Source organism: Hordeum vulgare, chromosome 4H (assembly GCF_904849725.1).
Source record: "Hordeum vulgare subsp. vulgare chromosome 4H, MorexV3_pseudomolecules_assembly, whole genome shotgun sequence".
Taxonomy (NCBI): Eukaryota; Viridiplantae; Streptophyta; class Magnoliopsida; order Poales; family Poaceae; genus Hordeum; species Hordeum vulgare.
Genome location: NC_058521.1, coordinates 606,494,316 through 606,511,153, shown reverse-complemented (window position 1 = coordinate 606,511,153; position 16,838 = coordinate 606,494,316). Strand labels below are relative to the sequence as shown.

The window sequence follows — 16,838 nt, the reverse complement described above, 5'->3', positions numbered from 1 at the left end:
TTCTTTATCAATGTCAACAAATTCATTGAGGACCTTTAGTTTGGTGTGTCTTTTATTTCTTTATTAAGGTTTAAACGCCATGTTTGTAAGTTCAGTGTATACTTCTACCTTTTAGGCATACAATTTTGTACCAATGTGTAAATGCAAATAAAACAGATAGCAAATCATACTTACAATTACATGGATGGAAGCACAAAATGTACCTCGACGTGTGCCTTAAAAAATTCAGGCAGAAAGGAAGCTGAGAAAATGAATCATAATTGACAAAAGCTCCAAAAAGTTTCAGTTGAATAACTGACGTTTCCCCATATCAATTATCCTTGTGTTGCCTGATTGTTTTACGACTAATTCAAACTTGTGAGATAATGATAATTGCAATTTTATGATTAACAAGAATTGGCAGGATCCGCACTAAACACGAAAAGAAAATTGTAATCACAAAAAAAAATGAAGAAAGAAGTATCACTTCATGACTTCAGCACAACACAACCAACACTCTGAAGAAGAAGAAACAGAGAGATTGCCTAGCAAAAATAACAAGTTTATTGCATCCAAGTGACATCAACAGTCATGTAGTATAAAATCTACAATACATTTTTTGCCGTGGCAAGCAAGAAACCGTTGGTTTGCATGGAGACAGGCAGCAGATGCTGAAGAAATATACCACCACAAGGCATCACATCACCATCTTAACTCTCGCAGATCTGCAAACTTGAGCCTGATGCTCTGCAGAGAGGATACTAGACACAAATTACCAATGAATCGTCCTCCCTTCATGCCGAAAGGACAGGCCAATCGAGAGCTATCCGACTAGTTAAAAAGATTAGCAGCCGCACCAGTCACCTATCACAACTGCTTCAGCAAGAATTTCTGTAACACATACGTAGGACTTCACCACCGCTTGTCGCCGAGCATCGAGATGAAAGAACCTGCAGCAGTAGAAGAGGCAGGCCTCCTTTTCTTGCACGATTTGCTTGGCTGAGCAGCGGAATGGACATCGTCTTCAGGGAAGTTCTGACCGGAGACTTCTGGAGAGAAGAAACGAAATGCTTGTCAGATTAACAGCGAAACATTGGATAACAGTTTCTGAACTTCTGAAGAAGTGAAATCCCATTTAAATAGCTACTCTGGACAATTATGCATGAAACATGGAATTCAACCAGATAGCCAATTAAGTTATAGCCGGTTTATATGACAAACATTCCATATTTACTGTTTCCAAATATCATGACAAATACCTGCAGTCTGGCATGCAAAATTACATCGTTCCTTGGATCACAATTATTTATCGAGTCAGAACTCTTACGACATGATAATTAGTTATCCTTTTTCTTAATCTACGCTCTTGAATTCTTATCAGACTAAGAGCCAACACTGCATAACAGTTCGGAACCTCTGCCAAAACTCAACAAAACATGTACCAACTTGTGAATTCATAACAGACTAACAGCCAACACTGCATAACTGTTCTGAACTTGTGCCAAAACTGAAAGGAAAATCAACCTCTTCTGAATTCATATCAGACTAACACCTAACACTGCATAACAACAATTCTAAACCTCTGCCAAAACTGAACACAACATATACCAAGGAAAATCGGCACCTCTGAATTCATATCACACTGCATAACAACAATTCTAAACTAGTGTCAAACTGAACAAAACACGCACGGAAGGAAACAATCAGCAAACAAGATGAGAAGTGTAACAACCTGAGCTTTTGTCAACAAGGATTCCTCCAACGCAAGTGCTGGCTCCTCTTCCATGCTTGGGAGCCGTCGCGTGAACCGTGTCGGTGCCCGATTCACCATCGGAAGCACCAACCCCGTCACCACGGCGATTCATAGCAGAATCGCGTGGCTTGAAACGCCTCGCCCACGGATCCTCGGGCAGGCCCCTTGCGGCCACATCACGCGAGCGAGGAACGTTCCTCTCGGCCCCGACTTGATCCTTGAGCCCATGGCCGCCACCCACATGAGCCATGCTCTTGTCTGGAGCGGCGTGGTGGTGGTGGTGTTGCTGGCCACGGAGTTGCTGCATGAAGGACGCCTCCATGGAGCTGATGTACATGTTGTGGCTGTCGTTTGTCCATCCGGCAGACACCAGCTCTCCAACCTGATCACCCTGCTGAAGAAGAAGAGGAAAGATAGAATGAGTTTCAGTTTTGCAGGTGGAAAATCAGCAACTCGTCGGACAGCAGTCCACTGTAAGAAACTCGTGGGACAGGTGGAAAATCCAGATGTCCAGTATGATTATTGTACGCGATCTGGTTGGCTCTGTACGTAGCTTCCGAGTAAATAGAAATAGCTGCTATCTACTGCGATTGGCAAGAGCAGAAGACCCATGCCAATCAGTCAAGCGAATCAAGAAAACAGTCGTCCGTGGATGGATTTGAATAGATTATTACCTTGGCGGCAGTGCCGGGCGGGCGTTGGATCGTGGACACGTCCCCCATGGACGGGATCCGGAGCAGATGGAGCAAGAAGTCCCGCCGGACGGCGCCGGAGATGAAGCAAATCAATCAGGGAGAAAGCGAGGATATTTCGCGTGGATTTTCTCAGGGGAAATCGTTGGTCGACGGAGAAGAGGGGAAAAGATGGGGTGGATTTGGTCGCCCGTCGTCGTCCTCCTGGTGGAGGGATAAAGACGATGAGGAGGATGCCGAGATGTATACTCTCATCGGAGGGAAGAGAGGAAAAATATCTGCCAGCGAGGGGAAGGAGAAGGAGAAGGCCAAGAGAAAAGGAAAAAAGCGCAGGCTGTGTGTGCAGGAGGCGTACTTTATTTTTTTCTCTTTGAGACAGAAGGCGTACTTTACGTTGACGTGGCCGCGCGGGGGAGCGCAAAAATATCGGGCGCAGATATTTTTCCAATCGTTTGCCGACTGGAGATAACGCTTAGGGCGGCTCGCTCGCTGACGGGTGGGGCCCCGGGCCGGTTTTGGGGACCGGCCGGGGAAAAGATCTTTGTGGCTCGCTGACGTCACTCATGATGATGATGATGGGTGGCTCCAACTTCTTCGCTTTGAGATTTCTCAGACCAATGTGTAATTGCATGGTTAGAAGGATTGTGATATTCTTTGTGGACCAAAGTTTAAATCGGTGCTTGTATTTTTCTGAATTTATTTCAGACCTTTCGGTGATGTGCGTTCGGTGATAGAAGACGTTTCCGTCGACTACAAAGGCGTCTGTGGAGACTTCGTTGACATAATCTATGTGCGTTCATAAAGGTGAGTGTATGCTCGTGAGTCATCTCGTCAGCCCGGGTCTTCATCCCCACGCGATGCGGAGCAGTCCTGCTCTTCGATGGTCCAGGAGTCGGAGACAGCGACGTAGCGGGACATATTGATCCCCCTTGCACAGGATCTTACATTGGTGTAGAAAGGAGTAGATCATCCCAGTACTTGTCCAAGCCACGCCCTAAAAACACATTTTGTTATGCATATACCATATACTCCAAATGGTAGCCACACGAGCAATATTAACTATAGTTTCCTCATTATTATAGTTTCAGAGAGTAGAGTACTTAGTCATATTGTCACGTTGAGTAAGAACATTTCAGCAATATCTTGCCAGACGGATTTAGCAACTATACAATAAAAAAGAAAGTGGTGCACAATTTTTTTTTCATTGCAATACAAACAAGTTTCATCATCTACTTGGTGTCTCTTCCCCAAAGTAAGACCTAAGGGTGCATCCTACCTGAGGTTACTGCAGCCTTTTTCTTAGGGGTTTTTCTTTTTGTTTTTTGACAGGGTTTTCTTTATTTTTTCTTTGGTTTTCTTTTCTCTTCTCTATTTTTTGTTTGCTTTCTTTTTTATTTTAATTTTTTTGTTCGGTTTTTTCTTTATTTTATTTTTTTCTTATGCTTGTTTTCGTTTTCACTCTACATCTTCGTATAGGTTAAAACATAATTTAAATAAGTGATCAACATTTTTTATACATATTAAACATTGTCTGAACTCTTATTCAATACTTATTAATATTTTAATAGTTATTATTTTTAAAAATACTTGTTCAACATTTTCTCATATTTACTAAATATTTTTAAATACTTGACAAAAATTTTAAATACTTATTTAACATTTTAAAATACCTGATTAGCTTTTTTTAATATGTCCAACATTTTGTGAATACTTTTTGAAGATATTTCCTAATACTTGTTCAACATTTTAATACTTATTAGTTTATTTGAATACTCGTTCAACATTTTTTATATTTTTCAAATGTTTCTGAAGATTTTTTTTCTGTAATATATATATATTTAAAATATCAAAAGTATAAAGAAAAGTAAAAACAGAAAACAGAAAACGCAAACAGAAAAGATGTTGTAGCCTCCCTTGCTCGTGGGCCTGGCTAGCTATCTCGCCCTTTTGCGAGGCCGAAGCCAGGACTCACTAAATTATGATCAGCCGGTAAAGGCCGAGGCCGAAGCCAGAACTCACTAAAGGTTGTGCCCCTAATAATCAGCCGGTAAGACTAAATTATGATCTACTCTTCCTGTTTTTAAATATAAATCTTTGTAAAGGTTTCATTAAAAAATTATATACAGATATATATAAACATATTTTATAATATAGATTCATTTATTTTGCTCCATATGTAAACCCTTAATAAAAAAATTAAAAAGACTTATATTTAGTAACTGAGGGAGTATTACTACAGTGTTTTCTAAAAAAACTAAATTAAGATCTAGCACTAGCAGCGTCGGGCGTGACTGCAACATCAGCACTTTCAGTATTTGATTTTCATAAAGAACAAAAAACACTTTTAGTACTTGAGATGAATATACATATACATTATATATGGTCCGGGATACACGAAAACCTCCCATGCATGCATTAGAATAAAAATAGTAAAAGGGTCCGTGCGTTGCAACGGGACAAAAGAATGTGTGATCATTTTTTAAATCAGCAAACATTTTATGAATGAAAAACTATTTTGTAAGTCATAAACCATTGCTTTTTTGAACTTTTAGAATATTTTTCCATTCATGATCTTTTTTAGAATTGACAAAATTTTGCACAATTTCATTATAAAAAGTACTTCATGAACTTTTAAAAAATCATGAACATTGTTTGATTTCTCAAATATATGTTTCCAAAATTTCAAACATTTTCTGCAAAATCGCGAGTATTTTTAAATCCACAAACATTTTTATAATTTATTAAACATTCTATTTCAAAATTCCCACTTTTTTAAATTTTCCAAATTTGTATGAAGCCCCAAATTATTTAAAGTAGAAAAAAAGAAAAACAGATAGTAAAAAAATGTAAAAGACAGGTCGTCCTCACCTCTCCTCTCCTCCCGTCAGCCGCCGCACCAGGCCCTACCCCCAGCCGCCGCGGCGCGCCGCCCAGGCCGTTCTCGGGCGCCTGAACAGGAGGGGGTCCTTATCCAGAGCCACCGCCCACTGGTTCTTCTTCCTCCTCCCCTCCAGATCCAGAGCGAGCCGAGCCACCGCTGATCCCGATCCAGAGCGAGCCGAGCCACCACGCCCGTGCTGCTTCTTCTTCCTCCTCTCCTCTCTTCTTCTCTCTAATCCTTCTCTGCCTCCCATTCTGCGGGCGCCATGGAGCTCCGTCGGCGTCCCGATCTCACCTCTGTTTCATTCCACCAGGGGATGAATGGATCCGGGGTGTCTCGTGCCAGATCCGGCATCGTTCCTCCCCTGCATGCCCCTGTCACCGCCCCGCGGGCGTTGTGTGCCGCCGTCCTGGCCATGCCTCGTTCGGGAGGTTGGTGACGACCCACCCCTCGAAGCTTCCCGTGGGCAGCGGTGCCTTGCGGCCTCGCTAGCCTGGGCAGCGCCGGCTCCCTGCCATGGTCGCCCCTGTAAAAAGGATCGCGGATTGGATACTTAAAAATACCTTAAAAAAACGAAATGTTTTCTACTCGATTTATTTAAAACTGTAGTGCGGTTGAATAACAAAAATGATAGGGGCTTTATACTAAAAAGGCCGCGACGGACGAAAGAAGCCATCGGTGCTTTATTATTAGGGAGAGATTCTTCTTCACGTGCACTCCTTTCTCTAGTACTCTCTCCCTTTTTAAATATCAGTCATTTTAGAGTTTCATTAAGGAACTACGGACGGATGTGTATAAACATATTTTAAAGTATACATTCATTCGTTTTGTTCCATATACAGTTCTTTAGTGTAATCCGTAAAAAGATTTTTATTTAGAAATGGAAAATTATTTTGCATGTCCTAGTTACTGGTGGTTTTCTGATAATGAACTGATCCACCTCTATAGCCAATGCCACACCACTGGTTCTGCTGGCAGGGCTGCTGATTCTGTCTCTTGATGGTGAATTTAAGTAGTTGATTTTGCCGTGCCTCTGTTTAGTGTATGCAGTAGATAGAGGCTTAAAAAGAGCAAGAAGTGTGTGAAATATTTCTGGGATTTGTGGCTCCCACTGCCCACAAAAGAGAAGTTTTCGACAGGGATTGTACCTTCATTGGACGCTCACCATGAACGGTTAAGTTAATTAATTTTTGTGTTTCTCTAGACTATTATTGTTTTTGCATTGTTTGTCCTGCAGGAACTGTCTCTGTCCGCTGCTTTACTTTTGCTATATATTGAACAATGTTTTGCAGTTTTCTGTCGGTTTCGGTATTGCTTTGATGTGGCTGAGTAAGTGATGTTTTATACCGGATATTCATTTTGTCTCCTGGGAGCATATGATCTGCATGTTTAAAATGTACAATACGTTAAAAAAGTTTAAAAAAAATAAATGTGTTCGTTTTCATACTCAAATGACTCATACAAATTTACAGGTAAAAAACTTAAGTATTTTGACCTGTGCAAAATAAACAAGTGGAACGGCAACTTTTACCTTCAAATGTTACACTTAATTTTGTTTTTTTCAACAACTAAGCACCGCTATCCCATATGGCATGAAATTTGGCAAGCACATTTGCCACACTAATATAAACATTTAAAAAAAATCAGAATTTTTAGAACTTATTTACTATTTATTTTGATTTTAGGAGCATATGCTCCCGGGAGCAAAAAACAATAAAAAATCCACGTCCGTTTTATACTACATTCTTTGATTCTTAGAGGAGAGCTGCAATGATCACACTCTCTTATCTATATTCATACCCAAATACAACTTCCGTCAAGATCCAACTACAACTTCCGTCAAGATCGATCCCTCGTACCGAGCTTTGATGAATGTGTTAATAACACGCATGCACGGCCACCAACATTTTGTTGCTGCTTTTCGTCCGAAATAATGTTGTGCACATGACATCTCCATCTCCATACTCACACGTACAGACGTCATCTCAAGTTCTGAGGCCCTGTTTGTTTCCATGACTTTTTTAAGTCTTAATTTATAAGTCATAAATCTCTACCTATTTATTTACAGGGACTTATAAGTCCCGAATCCCTACCTGTTTGTTTACACAGGGACTTATAAGTCCATATTGCACCTAATAATACACTTGTTCACATGGATCGTCATCAGCCAACGCGTACGACACACATGATAAGCACCGTTGCAACGAGGCTCAGGAGAGGGCCTGTCCGGCGATTGAAGGCACTGTTGCAACAAACCGAGGCAGAACGAACCGAGGCGGGGCGACGAACTGAGGCAGAACGAACCGAGGCGGGGCGGCGACCGGAGCGAGAGGCGGGGCGGCGACGAGGCGAGAGACGGGGCGGCGACGGGGCGGCGGCGGCGATTGGACCGAGAGGCGGGGTGGCGTGCGGGGAACGAGCCTGGAGCGACATGGGGTAGGTCCGGCCCGGGATAAGTCCCAATAAGCTCTTCCGTGAGAGTCTTATTTGATAAGTCTCAAATCATCATAATAAGTCACAATAAATCCTTTGTGTTTAGTTTAGGTAGAAGTTATAGAGACTTTTTTAAATCCCTAAACCAATAAATCGGTGAAAACAAACACCTCTCAACAAGCGCGTGCACATGCATACATGACTATCCGCGAGGATATATATAGTCGGCCAGCCATGAACCGGCGCTCAGATCAGCGCGGTCACACACACACACACACACACACACCCCAAGAGCACGTAGCAGGGCACACCGGCACCAGCCATGGATTCTGGTCGCGACGACGGCCTCGCCTCGGAGCTGGCGAACCTGCCGCTGGAGACGCGGTACCCGCCGTTCACGCTGCGGCAGTACGCCGGCTTCTGGCTGCCGGAGGTGACGCTGGCGCGCGGCCTCCCTGCGGCGCGCGACCGGTTCGCGCCGAGGCCGGACGATGTGCTCCTCGCCAGCTTCCCCAAGTCCGGCACCACCTGGCTCAAGGCCCTCGCCTTCGCCACCGTGCGCCGCGCGGCGCACCCGCCGTCCTCCCACGACCACCCGCTCCGCCGCCGCAGCCCGCACGACTGCGTTCCGTTCCTCGAGATCAGCCTCGCGCTCGCCGACGACATGGACGCAGCGGCGGCCGACCTCGACGCGCTCCCTTCCCCGCGCGTGCTCGCCACGCACCTGCCCTTCTCCCTCCTCCCCGTCCCCGGGCGCCTCGCCGCCGCCGCCGGCCGGATCGTGTACGTCTGCCGGGACCCCAAGGACGCGCTCGTCTCGTCCTGGCTCTTCACCAGGAAGGCGTCGGAGAACGTGGGCGTCGACGCGGGATCCTTCTCGCTCCGGGAGGCCGTGGAGCTCTTCTGCGCGGGGCGCGGGCTGAGCTGCCCGCAGTGGCGGCACGTCGTCGAGTACTGGGAGGCGAGCCGGAACGAGCACCACAGGGTCCTGTTCCTCAGGTACGAGCAGATGCTCCGCGACCCCGTGGGGAGCCTGAGGACCATGGCGGAGTTCATGGGGTGCGCCTTCTCCCCGGAGGAGGAGGAGCGAGGGGTGGACCGCGCCATCGCCGAGCTGTGCAGCATGGAGGAGCTCAAGAACGTGGAGGCCAACAGGAAGGGGCGCACGGGCTCGGGCGTCAAGGCCGACGCCTTCTTCCGGAAGGGGGTGGCCGGGGACTGGAGCAACCACATGACGCCGGAGATGGGGAAGATGGTAGACGAGGCTGTGAAACACGGGCTCCGAGGGTCTGGTTTTAGCTTCGCCGACTCAACAACTCCGGTCTCCGGCCAACCCTCAACTTTGGCAAAATGAATGAAGAATGCATGACGAGACCGTCGTCTCCAGCACCGTACCAGCCTCGTCGTCGATCGGCATGATGGTTTTCTATGATTTCTTTGGTTCAATATAATGCTTGTGTTCTATTTGTGTTTTGAGTCCGGTGGGATGCGTGTGCGCGTGCATCCATGGCAACGCATACTGTCCACTGTCCATCAGCTTTATTTTCTCTGCATTTTTGTTTACTCTCTTTTCTTTCGGCTTTGACCGTCATTCTCAGGCCTTGCTTGGGTTTTGTTCTTCTATGTAACTCGTTTTCGGTGTTTTCCTTCTCAAATGTGTCGAGAAATAAAACATGTGATCAATTGTATGGAAGGGGTGCTTTTCAGGAGGGGCTTATAGCTTATGTGTGACGTATTTGCAACGTTGTTCGACCGGATAGTTGTAGTGCGTGATGCTTTGAGTCCGGTGGGATGCGTGTGCGCGTGCATGCATTGCAACGCATACTGTCCACTGTCCATCATGCCTCCTTTATTTTCTCTGCATTTTTGTTTACTCTCTTTTCTTTCGGCTTTGACCGTCATTCTCAGGCCTTGCTTGGGTTTTGTTCTTCTATGTAACTCGTTTTTGGTGTTTTCCTTCTCAAATGCGTCGAGAAATAAAACATGTGATCAATTGTATGGAAGGGATGCTTTTCAGGAGGGGCTTATAGCTTATGTGCGACGTATTTGCAACGTTGTTCGACCGGATAGCTGTAGTGCGTGATGCTTTGAGTCCAGTGGGATGCGTGTGCGCGTGCATGCATTGCAACGCATACTGTCCACTGTCCTGTTGGAATTATGCCCTAGAGGCAATAATAAATATATAGTTATTATTATAATTCCTGTATCAAGATAATAGTTTATTATCCATGCTATAATTGTATTGAATGAAGACTCATTTACATGTGTGGATACATAGACAAAACACCGTCCCTAGCATGCCTCTAGTTTGCTAGCCAGTTGATCGATGATAGTCAGTGTCTTCTGATTATGAACAAGGTGTTGTTGCTTGATAACTGGATCACGTCATTGGGAGAATCACGTGATGGACTAGACCCAAACTAATAGACGTAGCATGTTGATCGTGTCATTTTGTTGCTACCGTTTTCTGCGTGTCAAGTATTTATTCCTATGACCATGAGATCATATAACTCACTGACACCGGAGGAATGCTTTGTGTATATCAAACGTCGCAACGTAACTGGATGACTATAAAGGTGCTCTACAGGTATCTCCGAAGGTGTTAGTTGAGTTAGTATGGATCAAGACTGGGATTTGTCACTCCGTGTGACGGAGAGGTATCTCGGGGCCCACTCGGTAATACAACATCACACACAAGCCTTGCAAGCAATGTAACTTAGTGTAAGTTGCGGGATCTTGTATTACGGAACGAGTAAAGAGACTTGCCGGTAAACGAGATTGAAATAGGTATGCGGATACTGACGATCGAATCTCGGGCAAGTAACATACCGAAGGACAAAGGGAATGACATACGGGATTATACGAATCCTTGGCACCGAGGTTCTTCGTAGAATATGTAGGATCCAATATGGGCATCCAGGTCCCGCTATTGGATATTGACCGAGGAGTCTCTCGGGTCATGTCTACATAGTTCTCGAACCCGCAGGGTCTGCACACATAAGGTTCGACGTTGTTTTATGCGTATTTGAGTTATATGGTTGGTTACCGAATGTTGTTCGGAGTCCCGGATGAGTTATATGGTTTCTGGAATGGTCCGGAAATGATGATTGATATGTAGGATGACCTCATTTGATTACCGGAAGGTTTTCGGAGTTACCGGGAATGTACCGGGAATGACGAATGGGTTCCGGGAGTTCACCGGGGGGGGGGGGGGGGGCGGGCAACCCACCCCGGGGAAGCCCATAGGCCATAAGGGTGGCGCACCAGCCCTTAGTGGGCTGGTGGGACAGCCCAAAAGGGCCCTATGCGCCAAGGATAAGAAATCAAAGGAAAAAGGAAAAAAAAAAGGAGGAGGTGGGAAGGGAGGGGGACTCCCTCCCACCAAACCTAGTCCAACTCGGTTTGGGGGGGGGGGAGAGTCCTCCCCCTTGGCTCGGCTGACCCCTTGGACCCCAAGACAAGGCCCCCCTCCCTCCCACCTATATATACGGAGGTTTTAGGGCTGATTTGAGACGACTTTTCCACGGCAGCCCGACCACATACCTCCACGGTTTTTCCTCTAGATCGCGTTTCTGCGGAGCTCGGGCGGAGCCCTGCTGAGACAAGGTCATCACCAACCTCCGGAGCGCCGTCACGCTGCCAGAGAACTCTTCTACCTCTCCGTCTCTCTTGCTGGATCAAGAAGGCCGAGATCATCGTCGAGCTGTACGTGTGCTGAACGCGGAGGTGCCGTCCGTTCGGTACTAGATCGTGGGACTGATCGCGGGATTGTTCGCGGGGCGGATCGAGGGACGTGAGGACATTCCACTACATCAACCGCGTTCTCTAACGCTTCTGCTGTACGATCTACAAGGGTACGTAGATCACTCATCCCCTCTCGTAGATGGACATCACCATGATAGGTTTTCGTGCGCGTAGGAAATTTTTTGTTTCCCATGCGACGTTCCCCAACAGTGGCATCATGAGCTAGGTTCATGCGTATATGTCTTCTCGAGTAGAACACAAAAGGTTTTGTGGGCGGTGATGTGCGCTTTGCTGCCCTCCTTAGTCTTTTCTTGATTCCGCGGTATTGTTGGATTGAAGCGGCTTGGACCGACATTACTCGTACGCTTACGAGAGACTGGTTTCATCGTTACGAGTAACCCCCTTTGCTCAAAGATGACTGGCAAGTGTCGGTTTCTCCAACTTTAGTTGAATCGGATTTGACCGAGGAGGTCCTTGGATGAGGTTAAATAGCAACTCATATATCTCCGTTGTGGTGTTTGCGTAAGTAAGATGCGATCCTACTAGATACCCTTGGTCACCACGTAAAACATGCAACAACAAAATTAGAGGACGTCTAACTTGTTTTTGCAGGGTATGATTGTGATGTGATATGGCCAACGATGTGATGTGATATATTGGATGTATGAGATGATCATGTTGTAATAGAAATATCGACTTGCACGTCGATGGTACGGCAACCGGCAGGAGCCATAGGGTTGTCTTTATACTAACGTTTGTACTTGCAGATGCGTTTACTATTTTGCTAGGATGTAGCTTTAGTAGTAATAGCATAAGTAGCACGACAACCCCGATGGCAACACGTTGATGGATGATCATGGTGTGGCGCCGGTGACAAGAAGATCGTGCCGGTGCTTTGGTGATGGAGATCAAGAAGCACGTGATGATGGCCATATCATGTCACTTATGAATTGCATGTGATGTTAATCCTTTTTTGCACCTTATTTTGCTTAGAACGACGGTAGCATTATGAGGTGATCTCTCACTAAAATTTCAAGACGAAATTGTGTTCTCCCCGACTGTGCAACGTTGCTACAGTTCGTCGTTTCGAGACACCACGTGATGATCGGGTGTGATAGACTCAACGTTCACATACAACGGGTGGAAAACAGTTGCGCACGCGGAACACTCGGGTTAAGCTTGACGAGCCTAGCATGTGCAGACATGGCCTCGGAACACATGAGACCGAAAGGTCGATCATGAATCATATAGTTGATATGATTAGCATAGGGATGCTTACCACTGAAACTATACTCAACTCACGTGATGATCGGACTTGGGATAGTGTAAGTGGATCATGAACCACTCAAATGACTAGAGAGATGTACTTTTTGAGTGGGAGTTTAGCATATAATTTGATTAAGTTGAACTCTAATTATCTTGAACATAGTCTAAGTCCACTTTGAATATATTTGTGTTGTAGATCATGGCTCACGCGACAGTCATCCTGAATTTTAATACGTTCCTAGAGAAAGCTAAGTTGAAAGATGATGGAAGCAACTTTGTAGACTGGGCTCGTAATCTTAAGCTAATCTTACAAGCTGGGAAGAAGGATTATATCCTTAATGCTGCGCTAGGAGATGAACCACCCGCTACGGCTGATCGGGATGTTAAGAACGCTTGGTTAGCACGTAAGGAGGACTACTCAATAGTTCAATGTGCAGTCTTGTATGGCTTAGAACCGGGACTTCAACGTCGCTTTGAGCGTCATGGAGCATTTGAGATGTTCCAGGAGTTGGAGTTTATCTTTCAGAAGAACGCCCGGATCGAGAGGTATGAGACCTCCGATAAATTCTATGCTTGCAAGATGGAGGAAAACTCGTCTGTCAGTGAACATGTGCTCAAAATGTCTGGGTACTCAAACCGTCTAGCTGAGCTGGGGATTGAACTCCCGCAAGAAGCTATCACTGACAGAATCCTTCAATCACTGCCGCCAAGCTATAAAGGCTTTGTGTTGAACTACAACATGCAAGGGATGAACAAGTCTCCCGGCGAGTTGTTTGCGATGCTGAAAGTCGCAGAGTCTGAACTCCGTAAAGAGCATCAAGTGTTGATGGTGAGCAAGACCACTAGTTTCAAGAGAAACGGCAAAGGCAAGAAGGGCAATTCGAAGAAGAGCGGCAAGCCTGTTGCCAATCCGCCGAAGAAACCCAAGGCTGGACCTAAGCCTGAAACAGAGTGCTTCTATTGCAAGGGTATGGGTCACTGGAAGCGCAATTGCCCCAAGTATCTGGCAGATAATAAGGCGGGCAAAGAAAAATCAGGTATATTTGATATACATGTTATTGATGTGTACTTAACCGGCTCTCATAGTAGTGCTTGGGTATTCGATACCGGTTCTGTTGCTCACATTTGCAACTCGAAGCAGGAACTTCGGAATAGACGAAGGCTGGCAAAAGACGAAGTGACGATGCGCGTAGGAAATGGTTCCAAGGTTGACGCAATCGCCGTCGGCACAGTGTCACTTCAGCTACCATCGGGATTAGTGATGAACTTAAATCGTTGTTATTTAGTGCCTGCGTTGAGCATGAACATTATCTCTGGATCTTGTTTATTGCGAGACGGTTACTCTTTTAAGTCTGAGAATAATGGTTGTTCTATTTCTATGAGTAACATCTTTTATGGTCATGCACCGAATGTGAGAGGATTGTTCATATTGAATCTTGATAGCGATACGCATATACATAACATTGAGACCAAAAGAGTTAGAGTAAACATTGATAGCGCCATATTTTTGTGGCACTGCCGCTTGGGTCATATTGGTGTAAAGCGCATGAAGAAACTCCATGCTGATGGACTTTTGGAGTCACTTGACTTTGATTCACTTGACACGTGCGAACCATGCCTCATGGGCAAGATGACTAATACTCCGTTCTCCGGAACAATGGAGCGTGCAAGTGACTTGTTGGAAATCATACATACCGATGTGTGTGGTCCAATGAGCGTAGAGGCACGCGGCGGATATCGTTATTTCTCACCTTCACTGACGATTTAAGTAGATATGGTTATGTCTACTTGATGAAGCACAAGTCTGAAACATTTGAAAAGTTCAAGCAATTTCAGAGTGAAGTAGAAAATCATCGTAACAAGAAGATCAAGTTCCTACGGTCTGATCGTGGGGGTGAATATCTGAGTTTCGAGTTTGGTGCTCACTTAAGACAATGTGGAATTGTTTCGCAGTTAACACCGCCTGGAACACCACAGCGTAATGGTGTGTCCGAACGTCGTAATCGTACTTTGTTAGAGATGGTGCGATCTATGATGTCTCTTACTGATTTGCCGTTATCATTTTGGGGTTATGCATTAGAAACAGCTGCATTCACTTTAAATAGGGCACCATCAAAATCCGTTGAGACGACACCATACGAACTGTGGTATGGCAAAAGGCCAAAGTTGTCGTTTCATAAAGTTTGGGGATGTGATGCTTATGTCAAAAAGCTTCAGCCTGAAAAGCTGGAACCCAAAGCGGAAAAATGCGTCTTCATAGGTTACCCAAAAGAGACAGTTGGGTACACCTTCTATCTCAAATCCGAGGGCAAAGTGTTTGTTGCTAAGAACGGACCTTTCTCGAGAAGGAGTTTCTCTCGAGAGAATTGAGTGGGAGGAAGATAGAACTTGACGAGGTTGTCGAACCTCTCATCCCTCTGGATGGTGGCGCAGGGCAAGGGGAAACCTCTGTCGTTGCGACGCCGGTTGAGGAGGAAGTTAATGATGATGATCATGAAACTCCAGTTCAAGTTTCTGTTGAACCACGCAGGTCGACGAGATCACGCGCTGCTCCAGAGTGGTACGGTAATCCCGTCTTATCAATCATGTTGTTAGACAACAATGAACCTGCAAATTATGAAGAAGCGATGGTGGGCCCAGATTCCAACAAATGGCTAGAAGCCATGAAATCCGAGATAGGATCCATGTATGAGAACAAAGTGTGGACTTTGGAGATACTACCTGAGGGCCGCAAGGCTATTCAGAACAAATGGATCTTTAAGAAGAAGACGGACGCTGACGGTAATGTGACCGTTTATAAAGCTCGACTTGTGGCAAAGGGTTTTTCACAAGTTCCAGGAGTTGACTACGATGAGACTTTCTCACCCGTAGCGATGCTTAAGTCCGTCAGAATCATGTTAGCAATAGCTGCATTTTTCGATTATGAAATCTGGCAGATGGATGTCAAAACGGCGTTCCTTAACGGTTTCCTTAAGGAAGAGTTGTATATGATGCAACCCGAAGGTTTTGTCGATCCTAAAAATGCTGACAAGGTGTGCAAGCTCCAGCGATCCATTTATGGACTGGTGCAAGCATCTCGGAGTTGGAACAAACGCTTTGATGAGGTGATCAAAGCATTTGGGTTTATACAAGTGGTTGGAGAATCCTGTATTTACAAGAAAGTGAGTGGGAGCTCTGTGGCGTTTCTAATATTATATGTGGATGACATATTACTGATTGGAAACAACGTAGAGCTTTTGGAGAGCATAAAAGGTTACTTGAATAAAAGTTTCTCTATGAAGGACCTAGGAGAAGCTGCTTACATTCTAGGCATTAAGATCTATAGGGATAGATCAAAACGCCTGATAGGACTTTCACAAAGCACATACCTTGATAAAGTTTTGAAGAGGTTCAAAATGGAACAGTCCAAGAAAGGGTTCTTGCCAGTTTTACAAGGTACGAGATTGAGTAAGACTCAGTGCCCAGCAACTGATGAAGATAGAGAGCATATGCGCTCCGTCCCCTATGCTTCAGCCATAGGTTCTATCATGTATGCGATGCTGTGCACTAGACCGGATGTTAGCCTGGCCATAAGTATGGCAGGTAGGTTCCAGAGTAATCCAGGAGTGGATCACTGGACAGCGGTCAAGAATATCCTGAAGTACCTGAAAAGGACTAAGGAGATGTTTCTCGTGTATGGAGGTGACGAAGAGCTCGCCGTAAAAGGTTACGTCGATGCAAGCTTTGACACAGATCCGGACGACTCTAAGTCGCAAACCGGATACGTATTTATTCTTAATGGGGGTGCAGTAAGCTGGTGCAGTTCCAAGCAAAGCGTCGTAGCAGATTCTACATGTGATGCGGAGTACATGGCTGCCTCGGAGGCGGCTAAGGAGGGTGTCTGGATGAAGCAGTTCATGACGGATCTTGGAGTGGTGCCAAGCGCACTGAATCCAATAACTTTGTTCTGTGACAACACTGGTGCCATTGCCTTAGCAAAGAAACCATGGTTTCACAAGAAGACCAGACACATCAAACGACGCTTCAACCTCATCCGCGACTACGTCGAGGAAGAGGACGTAAATATATGCAAAGTGCACACGGATCTTAA

At 45.5% G+C, this 16,838-nt stretch overlaps 2 protein-coding genes across 4 annotated transcripts; one reads left to right on the top strand and one right to left on the bottom strand.

Annotated features, from left to right (window-relative positions):
• Positions 1-520: 520 nt before the first annotated feature.
• On the bottom strand, positions 521-2,775 carry LOC123447569. 3 transcript variants are annotated; one of them, XM_045124179.1, is made up of 3 exons: positions 2,407-2,775; positions 1,712-2,126; positions 521-1,025 (listed from the first exon to the last, which is right to left on the bottom strand). In XM_045124179.1, exons 1-3 carry the CDS (start codon positions 2,452-2,454, stop codon positions 892-894), a joined length of 597 nt encoding a protein of 198 aa, XP_044980114.1. In that variant the 5' UTR covers positions 2,455-2,775; the 3' UTR covers positions 521-891. The 3 variants fall into 3 exon arrangements, with proteins under 3 accessions (XP_044980114.1, XP_044980113.1, XP_044980112.1); XM_045124178.1 differs by having other exon boundaries at positions 521-1,028; positions 1,712-2,123; positions 2,407-2,774; XM_045124177.1 differs by having other exon boundaries at positions 521-1,028; positions 2,407-2,773.
• A 5,285-nt stretch (positions 2,776-8,060) lies between these two features.
• LOC123450925 (cytosolic sulfotransferase 7-like) lies at positions 8,061-9,297 on the top strand. Its single transcript, XM_045127956.1, has one exon. It carries the CDS (start codon positions 8,061-8,063, stop codon positions 9,090-9,092), a length of 1,032 nt encoding a protein of 343 aa, XP_044983891.1. The 3' UTR covers positions 9,093-9,297.
• The last annotated feature ends 7,541 nt before the right edge of the window (positions 9,298-16,838 follow it).